At 43.7% G+C, this 18,508-nt stretch overlaps 1 protein-coding gene across 1 annotated transcript in view; it reads left to right on the top strand.

Moving 5' to 3' along the window:
- LOC143316324 (uncharacterized) overlaps positions 1-16,413 on the top strand; it is a 34,798-nt gene extending 18,385 nt beyond the window's left edge. Inside the window, 6 exon segments of the mRNA XM_076724213.1 lie at positions 12,324-12,497; positions 13,452-13,625; positions 14,076-14,249; positions 15,304-15,350; positions 15,519-16,089; positions 16,392-16,413. Coding sequence (XP_076580328.1) covers positions 12,324-12,497; positions 13,452-13,625; positions 14,076-14,249; positions 15,304-15,350; positions 15,519-16,089; positions 16,392-16,413 — 1,162 coding nt within the window.
- The last annotated feature ends 2,095 nt before the right edge of the window (positions 16,414-18,508 follow it).

Genomic DNA, 18,508 nt, shown 5'->3' with positions numbered 1-18,508 from the left:
CTGCCCCCTTTTCTCTCCGTCTTAAGCATTTACTTATTTATTTATTCTTTCACTCCTTCATTTGTTTATTTGTTGGTTTGTTCTTGTAGCTGTTTAAATGATTTGTTCATCCTCATGTCTGGTGATTACAGTTATCCATATATCATTAAGGAATGTTTCACATGCAGTATTTTATGTCTGCCCTTTTCCTGCAGTAGCTTTTTCAATGTTTAAACCTTTTGTTTCTCAAATAAATGAGTTGAAGAAAAGACAGTGCCTTTGTGTTTTTCACTTTTTTGTAACCCTTTCTTTGTCAGTCTTATGTTAACAAGACTTCAAGGAGTGCAGTGTAGAAAAAATGTTTATTTAAAACATGACGGTAAACAACAACACAACAACAAATGGGTGAACAATAAAGAGCAATGGCTGTCAAAGCGGATAAGTGGTCTGGTGTAATAGTCAGTACGCTTACGGGACCCACATTATTATTTTCTCCCTGTCTTCTGCTTTTATGGCTCCAATGTTTCACGGGATCTCGAGCGTTTCTCCATTCAGGCCTGTAACAGTCTCCAAACCGCTCACTTGGAGGAGGAGCGCGGCGATGAGGAGGACACACACGCAGCTGGCGGACAACAAGTGCATCCCTGCGACTCTTTCAGATCCTCAGTCTGTTCGCCCGGTTCTTTGTTGGAAGCCCAAGAACGGTCCGAAGCAATCTTCAGTTCACAGTCAAAGTATTTATTGAGGTCACATATAAAGTAATACAGCGCTGGTCTCAGACTGACAGAGCTCCCGCAGGATCTCCGCCAGAATGAGCATAGTTGTCAGACAAAAATTCACATTTATCATGTTGGGTTTGACCAAACCCTGTACAATAATCAGATATACGTTACAGAATATAATTGGTCAGTTCCCAAGGCCTGGGCATACCATATCTTGTTCTGGACATGTGATAAACAACCTGTATGAGTGTGTGTTGTGTGAAGCGCGTATCTAAATGCAATAGACATCACAAACAGAGAAGAGGAGACAAGACTGTCAACAACCAGAGTGACACCTGCCTTTTTGTTATGAGAAGTGGAGAAGTGGCTCTCACCAGTCATGTTATCCTTACGACTCTAGGCCATGAAAGACATTCATGTAGGTTAAAGATCATGGGATGAAAACACATGAGATGACCTTAAAGGGCCTGATCTTTACAGTTTCAGCTCAGTTCCTTCCTTTGTCTCCTCCATGTTTCTGTGGCAGGAAGCTGCTCTTTAGCTTTTCTTGCTTGTGTAGAAAGAGGAACGATCAGCCGGCCTGTGAGGAGCCACATTCCTCTGACGGTCTTTGATTTGAACTTCAGGACCCAGAACTCCTGCGTGGTGACCTGGTCACTGACCAGGTGAGCCTGAGAAGCTCAGTGTGATGCTGCCCTCTGGTGGCTGCAGCAGTCTGTGCTGCTGATGGTTTGTGTAGATTTTCATTGTGATGGTTGACTTTGAAGAGTTGCTGCTGGATGTTGATGATTGTCTTCTTTCTGTTCATGAAGCTTTATTGAAACAGGAGTCCGTCTCTGCTGGTCTTTTACTGGAACAGCTTCAAATATTCTCACAGCTTCACACCATGTTTTCATTGGTTTGAAGAAAACTGTGTTTAAAGCTCAGTCGCAGGCAGAAATGAGCACAACCAGAGTTTTTGAAGACGCTGATTGATTTTCTCTTCAGTTCCTGAAATGAATCCAGTGTGAACCATCAGAAATAAAGACGGACTTGCTGCAGCATGAATGTAAATGATTCAAGTATCAAAAAAGGTCCGATATGGCAGAGATGGCCAGAACTTTAGAGTCAAACCACTGCCACTGTCCTCCTGGCCTGCTGTCTGGCTCTGGCATCATGCAGAACCTCAGTGGGGGGACAGTGGGCCATCAGAGTTTGTGGTCAGGGACCTCTCACACCTGGTGTAGAAGGTGTTGAAGCACAGACCTGCTGTTTTGTATATGTTGATATATGTTGTTGTTGTTGTTGTTGTCCTGAGGGATTCTCAGAGACTCCCAGTCATGACACTCCATGCATCCTGGAGCATGTCAGTTGCTTCTGGAGTCCATCACCTTCCTGTGGGCCTGGATGGTTTCGTCCTCTTCAGGTGCTGTCTCAATGTTGGGACCATCTGTATGATGCAGTGATCTGAGAGTCCAGGACACTCACAAGGACGATGGACGAGATTTCTCTCTGGATACTGGAGTAATGTTGATGTGTTTTTACTACGTCCAGCTGTTGGTGGCGTAAAAACATGTCGCTGTCGTTATCTGTCGCAATCTGAGTGTTTTCTGTCTTTTGACAACAGAAATCCATGTTGGTGTCTGTTGACTTTCATGTGAAAATCGACAAAATGAAGACACATAAAGACGTCTCGGCCGTGTCATGAAATTGCTGCCGCTGTAAAATAAACATTTCCAGTTGTGGTCATTCAGTCTGTGAAGGAGTTTTGAGTCTGAACGAGCTGCTGCGACTTTCAGTGTTGTTCTTTTTATGCAATGCAGGAATGGACTTCAGGGACAGACTGAACCTCCTGACGTCTGTCTTCAGAGGACAGATTGACCATCACTGTGGGAGTGGAGGCATCCGGACTGTCCTGCAGTACTGACGGTCAACCTCACGTAAAAACACCAACACTGAACGATTGCTTGGATTCAGGAATGAACCGTCTCCTGCAGACATGCTTGATTTAAAGCTTGGATTTTGTAGACTTGGTCAGCTGTGTTAGTGTTTTCTTTGCTTCTTCTTTTAATGAGCGTAGTTTGAAAAATAGATGGTAAGTGCACCCGTGAAGTCCACCTCTCTGTTTACAGGGAACTTTCAAGGTAAATTTGTTGGATTTATCCAGAAAAAATATGGCTAAACTGAAAAATGAATGTCCTGTTCGACGTATGGTTGATTACCCTAATCTATGATGAAATGATGTCTTCAGTGGGTCATCACATACAGATTAAGTTCATATGACTTCTCACTTTTTATGATTAAGACTAAACTAAGTACTCACATTAACCTAACCCTAACCATTTCAAGCTCTCATTTCTCAATTCATGCTTTTATTTTCATGGAATTCCTGGAAGGAGTCAAAATGCATCCCACATTTGAATTTCCTGAATGTGTTTGATGCAGATTTAATATCCTGTTAATTTTCTGCATGTTATGCTCAGAATTTGAAGCCTCCTCTTTTAATCTGTAAATTGGTGCTCCACATGTGTGTTTGGCCTTCAGAAGTGACTGATGAACGTCTCAAAGCCCGATGCCTCCAGCGTCAGTGCTGAAACATGGACTCTAACCCTGCATGTGAATCAGGAGTTTGCGTCTCGTTGGTGTACTTTCCGCTCAGTTTTGTTGCGTGTACACTGTGAGGTGGAGTTTTGTTGCGCTCATCGATTAGCGAATGGCTCCTTCCACCTTTTGCTTTTTGTGACGTTTTCCCAGCAGAGCGACGTTCTCATTGAAATCCACTGAAAACTGATTGGTTCACATGTAAAAAAGGATTCAGTTTCATTGTTCTTTCAATCCATTTTGTCTCTGATTGTAAGGGAACACTTGTGCCTCATTAAGGCACAACATGGCGTGTGGCTCCAGCTGTAGCTCATTGGCTAACAGTTCAGCACCTTTGCAGCAGGTGCATTGTTGTACCTGGATATAAAGGTGCTTTTTATCACTCGGGGTGCAGAAATGTTCTTTCAGAGGTAACAGACAAGAAAGAGCAAAGATGTCTCATCATCCTGAGTCATTAACACAGAAATGAATTCCAGTGGAAGACACGATGGCGCTAACATGCTTCCTTCCTGACAACACTGGACAAAAGTCCAACCTGACGGCCACAAGTGTTTTTGATGAGACCCCAAATCTCATAAACCTGTAAACTTCAATCACTTGTAGAGTCACAGTAAAGCAGCATTTTAGCCAAGTCTCTTAAGAGGAGAGGGTCTTTTCCAGCTGTTCATTGCTTTGTTCATCTTTGGTTCATATCAAGTCCATTGACTCCATCTGATGTCTGCAGCTCCGTTCCTTTTGCTGCTACACAGCTGAAATAACCCACCGACCGACTCTGTCATGTCGTCTGATTGCGATCATCAGCAGAAGCAGCCAGACCAGCTGTCTTTGTAGCTGAAGTGTCCCAAACCAAGGAAGCCGGTTCAAACAGACCTGCAAGTTTGGGCTGGTTGCCCAGTTTGATTACTTTTGTTGGTGTAAACTGGTTTCTCCAGTTGGACGACTGTTTAAAGTTTACTTTCACTTTCTGCCTTCGGTGTGTCGCAGTTTGTTTTCTCCTCTGAAGCTCCAGCTGAAGGTAAAGTAACTCGTTTCAGGTGTTTTTTACTCAAGCTGTTGTTAGCTTAGCTTCAGCACAAACGCCATCGATCTGCAGCTCCGTCCATCATTTCTCCAAACTCTGAGTTGAACTGTGAACTCTGGACGAAGGAGGTGAAAGCAGCTCTGTTAAAAACATCTGCCATGTTGTGTGGATGTTTGTGAGTGTAAACGCTGGAATAAGAGCAGAAGCAGAGCGAGTTGATCCTCAATAGTTGATGTGGAGACAGCAGGAAGGAGCATTCAGAGGGCTGTGAGGAGCTGAGCTGTAACTGTGTCACTAAATGAGCTGTCAGAGCTCTGAACTCTCCTCCAACAGCAACGAGTGTCGCTGCTTTTTCTCAGTTTGTGCTTCAATGTGATCAAGAATCAAATCAAAGACTCCTCTTTTCATATGACCTGAGAGGGCTTGATTGAGACAGGCTTTTATTTTGAAAAGATCTCTCAGTGGTGGAAAATAACTAGTTTACTCAAGTACTGTTATTAAGTACAGTCTGGAAGTACTTGTACTTTCCTTGAATATTTCTGCTATTCTATATTTCTCCTGTGTAAATATTTGACTTTCTCCTTCACTTATCGATGATCGAGGATCATTCAGGCGTAAAGAAACTTTCAGTCATGTTGAATTTACTGAATATTCCACAAACTGAAGCTTCCTGTCAGATTCAGTCAGTGTGTGTCAGTGGATGTCAACGGTCGTCCAGGCATCAAGTGTGTGTTCACTTCACTGCAGCTTCATGGCGCCATCTAGTGGACTGATAGAAGTACAGCAGCTCGGCCTCACACTGCTGTCTGACTGCATTCAGCTGACACTGATAAGAAAGACGAGATAACAGCCAATCAGAGGAGCAGCTGATATTTGGACAGGAGAAACCATGAAAGGATGATTTCAGCTGATGTGCACATGAATGATTTGTGTTTCCTCTCCAGATCAAAGTGTGTGTGAGCTGACGTGAGTTCAGCAGCATGAATCGGTGTGAGGACAGAGAGGAGCGAGTCCGTCCCTCTAAAACCAGTCTGTGTGGGGACGATGACGGCCAGACCGAAGCTCAGAGGTGAGACCAGGATCTCTCACTGTCCAGGACTTAATAATTTAATTTAATTTAATTTTTTTAATTTAATAATCTTAATAACTACCGACCTGTATCCAACTTACCTTTTTTAAGTAAAATTTTAGAAAAACTACTTTTTAACCAAGTAAATGACTTTTTAAACAAAAATAACTTATTAGAAAGGCATCAGTCTGGTTTTAGGATGAACCACAGTACCGAGACAGCCCTTTTAAAGATTTTAAACGATATCAGGTCCAACTTGGATAACCACAAGCTCACAGTCTTGGTACTGCTGGATCTAACCGCCGCCTTCGATACAGTAGACCATTGCATTTTATTAGACAGGCTGAGGCACCTGGTCGGCCTCTCAGGTACTGCTTTTAACTGGTTCGTCTCATACCTCACTGACCGACACTTCTTTGTAAGTTGGGATGCATGTTCCTCAGGAGCCCATGAGATCAAGTGTGGGGTTCCCCAGTGGTCAATTTTAGGTCCAACTCTTTTTAATCTGTACATGCTACCCCTCGGGGACGTCATCAGGAGGCACGGCATCAGCTTACATAATTATGCTGACGATACGCAACTGTACATTGCCGTGTCTCCTGATGACACAGGGCCAATTGATGCCCTTCTTTACTGCATTTTAGACATCAAGTCATGGATGGCAGAAAATTTCCTTCAGCTCAACCAGGACAAAACAGAGGTCTTAGTTATTGGTCCTGAAGGCCAGAGAGACAAACTTTTACCAAAACTACAAGATATTAAACCAACACATTCTGTAAAATATCTGGGCATGATTTTTGACTCTGAGCTTACTTTTATTCCACACATCAAAAACATAACAAAGATAGGTTTTTACCATCTCAAGAATATAGCCAGAGTCCGCCCGTTTCTCTCTCAGGCGAGCACGGAGGTGCTGATGCATGCTTTTATCTCCTGTCGCTTAGATTACTGAAATGCCCTGCTCTCTGGTCTTCCCAAAAAGAGTATCTCCAACCTTCAATTGCTACAGAATTCAGCCGCACAAGTGCTGACGAGGACCAGAGGGCGGAAGCACATTACACCAGTTTTAAAATCGCTGCATTGGCTCCCCGTGTGTTTCAGGATAGATTTTAAGGTTCTTTTATTAGTTTTTAAATGTCTTAATGGTCTTGCTCCTTCTTATTTATCTGACCTACTTTTACCCTACCAACCCTCGCGGACCCTGAGGTCCTCCGGTACTGGCCTCTCAACCATACCAAAAGTAAGAACTAAAACACACGGGGAGGCGGCTTTTAGTTATTATGGACCCCGATTGTGGAACAGCCTGCCGGAGAGCCTCAGTGCCGCAGAGACTGTTGATGTTTTTGAAAAGAGGCTCAAGACCCACCTTTTTAATCAGGCTTTCAATTGATTTGTTTGATTTATCTTCTTCCTGTAATCACGCTTCTTAGCATATTTATCTTTGTTTGTATCTTATTTTAGTTCCATATTTTAACAACATGTTTAATTGCTATTTATTTCATTTACTCATTTTATTTCATTTTATGTTTATGTCTTAGTCCCTTGGTTTTTAGCTCCAGTGTTTCCGCATGGGGGTCCTTGGTTCTTAAGTCAAGCATTTCCTCATGGGGGCCCCCCTCACTGGGAACTGCTCCTGGCCTACTGATGGGGGCGCTGCTGAGGGGACAGCTCTGGCCTGGATGGCTGGAGGCCTCTGCACCTTGGTGTGGGGTCTCCTGTCTGCCTGGGTCGGGGTGGTCTCGGGTGGCGCCCCCCGGGCATGAGCCGGGGGCCCTCTCAGTGTGGATGGCCCCCAAAGGTGGCTTACCCCTTATCTTGTCTGTATGGGTGTGTGTGCAGGTGTGTGCGCGCGTGCGTACGTGTCTGTGCGTGTGTTTCTGTATGTAGTTACGGGGGCGGGAGGCCTGGTTTTTTTCTTTGTTGTTTTTAGCCTCTGAGAGGCACTTTGTGTTGCTTTTTAGTATGAAAAGTGCCATATAAATAAATAAAGTTTGAGTTTGAGGACTCGTCTCCATGTCAGAGCACTCAAATCTCTCCACTATCATGATTCACACTCAAAGCTCTGTGTGTGTTGTGTTGAAGGCCAGAGCAGCAGGACCCAACAGACTCTGCTAGACCTGGACCTGGACCTGGACCTGAACCTGGACCTGAACCTGGACCTGGACTTGGACCTGGACCCAGCTGTGTGTCCTTCAGGAGTGACCGGTCAATGTATAAACACTTTAAACAGCAACATGTCTCTGACAGACAGTAAGTTGTTCTCAGTGTTAAACTCGTGTTGGACAATTTGACCTGAAATGTCCATATGTCCTCCTCATGTTGTCCACTGCTGATGTTTGTCCTCATTAAATCCAGTCTGACCAGTTGTCCTTCTAATGTTCATGTTGTCCTAGAATGATGATGAAGGTTAGAGCTAGATTAGTGTTAAAGGACATTTGTCCAGTCTGTCCCTAAACAGCACTGACATGTCCACATGTGGACACTGAAAGCTGAGGATAATATTAGGCTTCAGCACAAATCCAGTGGGGACCTTCCAAAGTCTCTTGACCATCAAACTTCCTCTTTGAATGTTGGACTAAAATGCTTCAGCGACCATCGTCTCTAAATAACAGTCAGGATATTTGTGCTGAGTCTCGTGATGCAAACGTTAGAAAACAGACCAACAGAGTCGGTGCTGATGGACTCCACAGTTTAGTTTGTTGTCTGTCAATCACAGTAAAATCTGCTCAGAAATCAGTCCGTTGAGTCCTGCTTTGGTCCAAGATTTGATGGACAAATGAAGCAATGATCCACAGACTGAAATCATTCAGCATCATGTTTGATTGAATTTTGGTGTGTTGATCCTTTTCTTGTTGATAGCTGCTAGTTTCTCCAGCAGCTTCTGAGTCTGAAGAAGAAAAACTCAATTTCCATCCCTGGTGGTCTTCCTGTGTGTCTGACAGGATCGATGGGAGACCAGCCTCTGATGAACCTGGACCTGGACCTGGACCTGGACCTGGACCTGGACCCAGCTGTGTGTCCTTGAAGAGTGAGCAGTCGATGGGTCGCGTCTTTGATTTTAAAGGAGATCGACCGTCTGCTGCAAAGAGGTAAACTGTTAATAACATTAAAATATCACAGATTCTTGTTTGAAGTGTTATTTATCCAGAGAAGTTTTTTAAACCTGTTTGTTTATTTTCAGCATCGTTCTTCTTCTCATTCATTTGATTGATTGACATTTGATTGATTGATTGACATTTGATTGATTGATTGACATTGACAATCAATTGATTGATTGATTGACATTGATTGATTGACATTGATACAAATACAACTCTATGCGTTACATTAACGCTCAACTTGGACTTCTTTCTGAAAAACAGACTGTGTTTCTGGAAAAAAGCAAACAACAAAAAACAGACTTGTGTATATATATTTAAATTGTTATATTTTGTGCTCTTATTTTAGTAGATGTGTCATGCACCAATTTCACCACAGCAAATTCTTCGTATGTGTAAAAGCGTACTTGGCAATAAAGCTTTTCTGATTCTGATTCTGATTCTGATTTGCATCCTCACATGTGGAAGCTGCCCAGTATAACCATTCTTCAACTCTTGACTCCAGTTGAACATTTTCTCCACACACACCTTCTGACTGATGACTGCATGAGTATAAAACAGTGACTTGATTGAGGCTAACAGATGCTAACGAAGGCTAACCCTGATTCCACTGAGTTCCTCCATCAAATCAACATGTTGTGGTTTTCAGTCATGTGACAACACAAACACAAACATGTCAGTGATAACAGCTGGACTGAGATCAGCTGCTGTGAAACACAGAATGAAGCAACACAGAGAGTCTGAGAAAACACACCGTCTGTTTGTGAGTGATGCTGCTGATGGATTCACAAAGTCAAGAACGACACTGACGGCGGCATCATGGCGCAGACTGGAGTTGTTGAGAGCCAGAACAACTTCTATGAGCAACAACTGCACCTGTTTCCTTCATGTAGTCCTGAGAAGAACGTTACAGCTTTCATTTGAAACACAGCTGGATGTGAAATCACCCTCAGCTTTGCTTTGATCCAGTATTCTTTGGTTCTCTCTTTGGTTTTCTCATGTTTCACTCACTTTATTGTGACTCACTGCCAATTTGTGCTGGACAGGTAGCATCCAGTTAGCTCGTGTGAGCTGTGTGATGCTGTCCACAGTATTATAGGGGTCAATGAGAACTGGAGGGACTCAACCAGACAAGCTGGTCAACCAACACAGTAAAGTGAAAGCTGCACAGAAATGCAGACTGGACTGTTGATTCACGGTGGGATCAGCAGTACGAGCAACACTTTAATGTCAGTGGAAACCATCTGATTTAATGTTGGAATCAACACTTCAGCTCAAAGGACCTTCAGCTGGTGTTTGTCTCTGTGTGGACGGACATGATGTGAGCTAATTCTTCATGATTCCTCCACAGAGTCCACCAGGAGAGCTTAGAAGTTCCCAGTGGTCAGTCTGCCCAGCAGCATCAAACCCACCTGGACTCCATATTTATGGTCTGTACATGTACAACAGCTGCTTTCACATCTGTTCTGCTGACAAAAATATCCACGCTGCACTTTTTAGACCAGTGGACCGTCAGTCTGTCCAACATGGATCTGATGTTTGCTTCCATGATTTCACTTTGCGTCATTCATATCATCTTCTGTTCCAGCTGCTGGAGGAGACCATTGTCTCTTTTGTGAGGAACGAGCTGAAGAAGATCAAGACGGTTCTGAGTTCAGATGACCCAGAATGCTTAGAGAGTCAGGGGGAGGATGAGGAAGTGTTGGACAGTGAGGATGCAGAGCAGAGGAGGAGCAGCAGAGAGGCATTTCTGAAGATCACACAGCACTTCCTGAGGAGAATGAAGGAGGAGGAGCTGGCTGAGCGTCTGCAGAGCAGTAAGAGGATTTCTCTAAAGGTTTAGCTGCTGGATCAGTGGAACATTCACTGATATCTCGACAGATGTACCTAAATATGTTCAGACAAGGACGTTAAATTCTCATCTGAACTTTGTCAGTCACTTATTGATTTATTTGTTGTGTCTTCAATCAGTAAGTCCTGTTGGTGTTGGTCAGCGTCAACTTAAATCTAACCTGAAGGAGAAGTTCCAGTATGTGTTTGAGGGGATCGCTAAAGCAGGAAAGCGGACCCTCCTGAATCAGATCTACACAGAGCTCTTCATCACAGAGGGAGGGACTGGACAGGTCAATGATGAACATGAGGTCAGACAGATTGAAACAGCATCCAGGAAACCACACGGACCAGAAACCACAATCAGACAAGAAGACATCTTTAAACCCTCATCTGGACGAGATGAACCAATCAGAGCAGTGATGACAAAGGGAGTGGCTGGCATTGGGAAGACGGTCTTAACACAGAAGTTCACTCTGGACTGGACTGAAGACAAAGCCCACCAGGACATACAGTTCATGTTTCCATTCACTTTCAGAGAGCTGAATGTGCTGAGAGAGAAAAAGTTCAGCTTGGTGGAACTTGTTCATCACTTCTTTCCTGAAACCAAAGAAGCAGGAATCTGCAGGTTTGAAGAGTTCAGGGTTTTGTTCATCCTTGACGGTCTGGATGAGTGTCGACTTCCTCTGGACTTCCACAACGATGAGATCCTGACTGATGTTACAGAGTCCACCTCAGTGGATGTGCTGCTGACAAACCTCATCAGGAGGAAACTGCTTCCCTCTGCTCGCCTCTGGATAACCACACGACCTGCAGCAGCCAATCAGATCCCTCCTGAGTGTGTTGACATGGTGACAGAGGTCAGAGGGTTCACTGATGAACAGAAGGAGGAGTACTTCAGGAAGAGGTTCAGAGACAAGGAGCAGGCCAACAGAATCATCTCCCACATCAAGACATCACGAAGCCTCCACATCATGTGCCACATCCCAGTCTTCTGCTGGATCACTGCTACAGTTCTGGAGGATGTGATGAAGACCAGAGAGGAAGGAGATCTGCCCCAGACCCTGACTGAGATGTACATTCACTTCCTGGTGGTTCAGTCCAAAGTGAAGAACATGAAGTATGATGGAGGAGCTGAGTCAGATGCACAGTGGACTCCAGAGACCAGGAAGATGATTAAGTCTCTAGGAAAACTGGCTTTTGAGCAGCTGCAGAAAGGAAACCTGATCTTCTACGAATCAGACCTGACAGAGTGTGGCATCGATATCAGAGCAGCCTCAGTGTACTCAGGAGTGTTCACACAGATCTTCAAAGAGGAGAGAGGACTGTACCAGGACAAGGTGTTCTGCTTCGTCCATCTGAGTGTTCAGGAGTTTCTGGCTGCTCTTCATGTCCATCTGACCTTCATCAAGTCTGGAGTCAATCTGCTGTCAGAAGAACAAAGAACCTACCATGACTCTGCAGAGACACACCTCCACCAGAGTGCAGTGGACAAGGCCTTACAGAGTCCAAATGGACACCTGGACTTGTTCCTCCGATTCCTCCTGGGTCTTTCACTGCAGACCAATCAGACTCTCCTACGAGGCCTGCTGACACAGACAGGAAGTGGCTCAAAAACCAGTCAGGTAACAGTCGAGTACATCAAGAAGAAGATTGAAGAGACACCTTCTGCAGAGCGAAGCATCAATCTGTTCCACTGTCTGAATGAACTGAAGGATCGTTCTCTGGTGGATCAGATCCAACAGTCCTTGAGTTCAGGAAGTCTCTCCACAGATAAACTGTCTCCTGCTCAGTGGTCAGCTCTGGTCTTCATCTTACTGTCATCAGAAAAAGATCTGGATGTGTTTGACCTGAAAAAATTCTCTGCTTCAGAGGAGGCTCTTCTGAGGCTGCTGCCAGTGGTCAAAGCCTCCAACAAAGCTCTGTAAGTACAGAGATAGTAAAGTTTCTTCATCAATAAACAGGAAGGAAGCAAACAGTAAGTTAGATAACTTACTGTTTGTTTCCTTCCTGTGTCTCTTCAGACTGAGTGTCTGTAACCTCTCAGAGAGAAGCTGTGAAGTTCTGTCCTCAGTCCTCAGATCCCAGTCCTCCAGTCTGAGAGAGCTGGACCTGAGTCACAACAACCTGCAGGATTCAGGAGTGAAGCTGCTGTCTGCTGGACTGGAAAGTCCACACTGTGTACTGGAAACTCTCAGGTCAGATCAAGTTACTGTTTGTGTTGACAGATTTAAGTTAGTTCTGTACATTTAGAGATTCATTTAGTTTAAACAGTCTCTCTCATGTCAGGATTTGAATCTTTCAGTCTCTTTTCTTTATTTTCAGATCTCTGACAGATTGATGATGTTGAGTTTGTGACATGATGATCAGAAATAATTTCCCAGTCTGCAGTTGTAGATCATCTTTTCTGTGCATGTCAGAAAAATGTGTGCATGTGTCTGAATGTGAGAATTAAGAAGAAAAATCCCTCAAATTCAAGTTTGCAGATGTGTCATAAAGTTTTGTTGCTGTAGAAATATTTTGCGAATCTGTAATTTGACAAGACAAATTGGACCAAGCCAGGCTTCCTCTGTGTGAGCTGCCTCAACTAAACATGAACTCCAGGCAGAGATAACGGCATCACGACGGTGGTTAACAGCTTCCTTTGTTAACCCAGGTTTCCTTCATCAGGCTCTGTGCACGTTCCCATAAAAAGAGATGTTTGCTTCATCATTTGACTCTTTGTCACCACAAAAAGGACCAATCATGTCCCAGCTCCTTCAGTCCAGAGGAACAGGTTGTTATAATGGAGAGCTTTGGAGAATGTAAAAAATGAAAGAGGAAAATCAAGACTGTTGCTGCACATAAGACGAGAGAGGAATGCTGGCAGAAAACTGCTGATCCTTTAAATCATTCACTTCATATATTAGTTTCAGGACTCAGTCACTCTCAGAGCCTCCTGTTTATTTCTAATTGCACATTCGAGAGTCTGAAACTTTAAACTACATCCAGCAGGTTTAAACATGAAGGACACATGACTGTGTTCCAACAGACTTGAAGACAACGAATGAACATCTACAACATGTTTATGATGGAACAGCAAAGATTTGAACACACGCTGAGAAGAGACTCAACATTTTAAAATAAATGTTCTTTTTCTTCTTGTTCTTCAGACTGAGTGGCTGTAACCTCTCAGTGAAAAGCTGTGAAGTTCTGTCCTCAGTCCTCAGATCCCAGTCCTCCAGTCTGAGAGAGCTGGACCTGAGTAACAACAACCTGCAGGATTCAGGAGTGAAGCTGCTGTCTGCTGGACTGGAGAGTCCACACTGTGCACTGGAAACTCTCAGGTCAGATCAAAATACTGTTTCTTGTAAAAGCGTTGACGTCATTCTTTAACCTCAGAAGTCCACACATTTGACATATACACACATTGATTGGCAGATTTTTTTTTTCTCTCAGTGTACCTTTTATTATTTAAGTCTCGGTGAGATGGAAATCCTCATTTAGGTTTTCTTATCATGGAACTTGTGACATATGATGAGTGGATGTTACTTTATTCCTGATTCAGTCATGATTAATTACCACAAAGGTGTCACTGAGGACCTCAGGAAGTGAAGTGTCAAGTGTGAAGTCGTTGATCTCAAACACAGAAACTGTTGAGAATTATTATGTGTTGTAAATTTTCCCACGTGATGCTGCTCAGCCTATCAGATCTCTGCATTTTGAGAGCAATGATTTGACAGACACAGCAGGACCCTCAGATGATCTTCCATGTGTGTTGTTCTGTGTGTTTGCAGGCTGTCAGGCTGTCTGATCACAGAGGAAGGCTGTGCTTCTCTGGCCTCAGCTCTGAGATCCAAGCCCTCCCATCTGAGAGAGCTGGATCTGAGCTACAATCATCCAGGAGACTCAGGAGTGAAGCTGCTGTCTGCTGGACTGGAGGATCCTCACTGCAGACTGGACACTCTCAGGTATGAAGAGGCTGCTGCAGCCACAGTCAGTCAGTGTGAAAGAGGAGGAAGAGCTGGAAACATGTTGTCTGTCCTTTTTGGTTGATGGTGGATGTGAGTGAGACATGAACAATCACACATGTAGCAAACCTTTGTCCTTTGATCACAACATAAACACTGGTTGAACATGAAAAGGACACATTTGTGTTGGAGGTGTCAAGGAGAACATCTCCAGGAACAAACATGATAATGACCTGTTGGTCATAATTGATGCAGTTTGGACAGATCTCTGCATGGAAAAAGAACTGTCTGTCAGTTTGACAAATGTCCTTTTGTCCTCAAAAGACATAAAAACAAGCTTCCAATAAGTCCAAAGCAGTTCTATTTAGTTCAAACCGCTGGAACCTGACAACCACAGGACAGAGCAGGACTTTTGAGATGCTTCATTCAAGTGTTTTTCTCAAAATGTTGGACTGTTCCTTCATCAGTGGAGAACAATTGGACTGAACATGGTCTTCACAGCAAACATGGCTTGTAAATATTTCCATGTGCAGACATCAAGTGGCTCTTCTTGTTCTGGTGAACTTCAGGAAGTTTGACTTGAAAAGATTTCCACACAGCAGAGTCATGATGACTTGTCTCAGATATTGAATTTATTGACAGGATTCATACTTCTAATGAACACATGAAGCATGGTCACATATGGGACACGGCGAGGAGAACCGTGTCCAATAATCAATGATTAAAGCTCTGTTGGTTTGTTCAGTGAAGACAAAGTCAGACTGATTATTGATCATCACAGGTGGGAGAGCGAGAGAGCGATCAATGAGTGAAGCAGCTTAGAATAGAAGTCAGCAACAGATTGAAATGAGGAAATGAGCTGATGAAGGCAGATTTAATGATGAGAGAGAATCAGCGTCGCTGTCAGTGTATGAGCAGAGCTGAAGAGGTTTAGGGCCAGCAGGGAGAAGCAGGCCGGATCAACATGTTGTGTTTGTGTGTATGAGAGTGATGTAACGTCCATGTTTGCATGCTGAAAGAGGACGTGCTGCTCTGACCCCTCTCCTCCTTTCAGGGTGGAGCCTGCTGGAGTCCGATGGTTGAGACCAGGTCTGAGGAAGTGTAAGTGTGTCTTTAATTTGACTGATGAAAACAAAGCAGAGCACATTCAGCCATCTTCAAACTGTGACATCACTCATTCACATCTCTGATGTCATCATCAAACTGTCCATCAATCAACAGATGATGGATCAATAACTGCAGCTGTTTTCTTCTTCTTCTCTCCATCAGATTCCTGTGAACTCAAACTGGACACAAACACAGTGAACAGAAGGATCAAACTGTCTGACAACAACAGGACGATGACGTATGTGGAGGAGGATCAGTCATATCCTAATCATCCAGACAGGTTTGACTGGTGTCCTCAGCTGCTGTGTGGAACTGGTCTGACTGGTCGCTGTTACTGGGAGGTCGAGTGTAGAGGAAGAGTTTCTGTATCAGTGAGTTACAGAAGAATCAGAAGGAAAGGAGAGAGTGATGAGTGTGTGTTTGGATTGAATGATAGGTCCTGGAGACTGTTCTGCTTTGATGGTTGTTACTCTGTCCGTCACAATAAGAGAAGAACATCCATCTCCTCCTCCTCCTCCTCCTCCTCCTCCTCCTCCTCTGTCTCTCACAGAGTAGGAGTATATGTGGACTGTCCTGCTGGCACTCTGTCCTTCTACAGAGTCTCCTCTGACTCACTGATCCACCTCCACACCTTCAACACCACATTCACTGAACCTCTTTATCCTGGCTTTGGACTCTGGTCCTGGTCCAGGTCTGGTTCCTCAGTGTCTCTGTGTCCTCTGTAGGAGGGAGAGTCTCCTCCTGTTAGAGAAACACTGCTGAACAGATCAGTTGAGTCTGTGCAGGATCTCAGTCACATCAGTCTTTCAGGTTATTGGAATAAATTGATCAATGAATTTTGTTGAAAATGATTGAAAAGATTCCTCATTTACTTTGTGAACTTCTTCCCCTTCCAGTCCTTTAAAGATGGAAGCTGTGATCATTAAACTGTGGAAACACTGTTGACTTGAACCTTCAGCTGTGTGCTGATTTCAGTTCTGGATCTTGTTCCAATCAAAGCTGAATGTTGCTGTGAGTGTTTGTTGTGTCTCTCAGATCAGGACTAGAGGTCTACTGATACAGTTTTTTCAGGGCTGATACAGATTATTAGAAATCAAGGAGACGGATAACCATTAAAATATCAGATATCATCTTGATTGTTTCACTTCATGTTGTGTTTTCATGGTTCATTTTACTCAACAACATCGAGCTGAACCAAGATTCAAGTGAGCACAAACTAATTCCTGATGGCTGATAACACTTGAACTGTTTGTTGACGTATTAAGACATGAGGAAGGAGACAGCAACCTTCAAAATCCAAGACAAGTGACCACAGCGAGAGCAGCACAGGTTTCCCTCAACACCAGAGACAATCTGAGGGACGTGGACCTCGTTAGCTGACGTCCACTTCATTCAAACAACTTTATTACCACCAACAAGTCTTCAGTTTGACCAGCAGAGGTTTTGGTGGCTGATAACATTACCCATTTTTTAGGCTTCATCTCTACTGTATGCAGAGGATATATCTAGTTACTTTAATTTAAAACGAGCCCATCTTTTTTCCAACAACTTTTCTTTCTTATTAATTCTATAAGTTACCCTCTCCATCCTATAAATATTCTCTACAGTCTCTAGCCATTTATTTACTTTGGGGGCTTCCAACTTTTTCCAGTTTCTTGTTATTTGTTTGAGTGCTGTAATTCTCTGTCAGGCAGGGCTCTGTCTTCCCCTTTTTTCCCTGTGTTTTCCCTGTTTCCTTGCCCCCTTGTGGTCATGTCTGTCTTCCCCTGTCTGTCCAGGTCCGTGCTGGGAGAGTGCACCTGTTAGGCAGCTCCTCCTACCCGCCTCCTCTCACACACCTGCAAGTCATCACCTCATCACCTCCCAATCAGCGGCTGCATTTAACCCCGGCTCTTCTCTCCAGTATTCGTCAGATCGCCTGCTTACCTCCGTGGTATTCTGCGTTCCTCTGCCAGCCTTCTGATCCCCTGTGTCTTTTTCGGTCCGCTGACCTGTGCTCTGCTTTTCTTTTTCAGGAGCATCTCGCCCTGTGGATAGCCCTCAGCCCAGCCTCGGTTGTGAGAGGAGTTGGAGCTCAGATTCTTCAGAGCGTGTTTTTGCTCTCGCTTTGTTTTCTTCCCGTTTTTGTGGACACCCTTGGTTGAACTGTGCAGAGTGGTTTTTGTGCTCTCGCCTTTTGTTTTTCCCGTTTTGGGGACACCCTTGGTTAACAAACCCTTTCTGTTTCTACCTGCCTGTGCCCTGTGTTATCTCTGTAGCCTTCACAGTGAGTTTGCCTTCCTCTGGTCTCAGGGTGTTCGTACACCTAACATTCTCAGAATCCAAAATAAATATTCTTCATCCTTTCGAAGGCCATTCAAACCTATTCCCAACCATAAAGTGTGTTTATTAAATTGGCCCAATTTCCCAAACATCTGTTCTTTTATGTGTATGACTTCTGACCAATACATTTCTATTTTTTTTACATGTAAAGAATATGTGAGTGTGGTCCGCTTTGTCTTCCCCGCATTCCCTCCAGCAGCTAGAATTATTCTGTGTATATTTGCTTAACATCACTGGTGTTCTAAAATACCGTATATTTATCTTCATGATTTATCCTCATGACCTAGACCATTTAATGCTTTGTAGATCAACAGTAAGATTTTGAAGTCTATTCTTTGACTCACAGGAAGCCAATGTAGTGATCTGAGGACTGGTGTAATATGGTCCATTTTTCTGGTGTTTGTAAGGACTCACGCAGCAGCATTTTGAATCAGCTGTAGTTGCCTAATTGATTTCTTGTTTAGGCCAGTAAAGACTCCATTGCAATAGCCTAACCTACTGAAAATAAATGCATGAACCAGTTTTTCCATGTCTTCTTTGGACAGACATCCCTTAATTCTGCTTATATTTTTCAGGTGGTAGTAGGCTGATTTGGTAATGAGCTTTAACTGGCTGTTAAAATTCAGGTCAGAATCAATAATTACACCAAGATTTCTGGCTTTATCTGTTGTTGTCAGTGACATGGAATTAAGGTGAGCACTGATCTTTGACCTTTCATTTTTGGGGCCAAATACAATCACTTCTGTCTTATCTGCATTAAGCTGAAGAAAATTCTGGCACATCCACTCATTGATTTGATGAATACACTCACTCAGTGAAAGTAAGGGACT

This window comes from Chaetodon auriga, chromosome 23 (genome assembly GCF_051107435.1).
Source record: "Chaetodon auriga isolate fChaAug3 chromosome 23, fChaAug3.hap1, whole genome shotgun sequence".
Taxonomy (NCBI): Eukaryota; Metazoa; Chordata; class Actinopteri; order Chaetodontiformes; family Chaetodontidae; genus Chaetodon; species Chaetodon auriga.
This window is presented reverse-complemented; position numbering and strand designations above follow the sequence as displayed.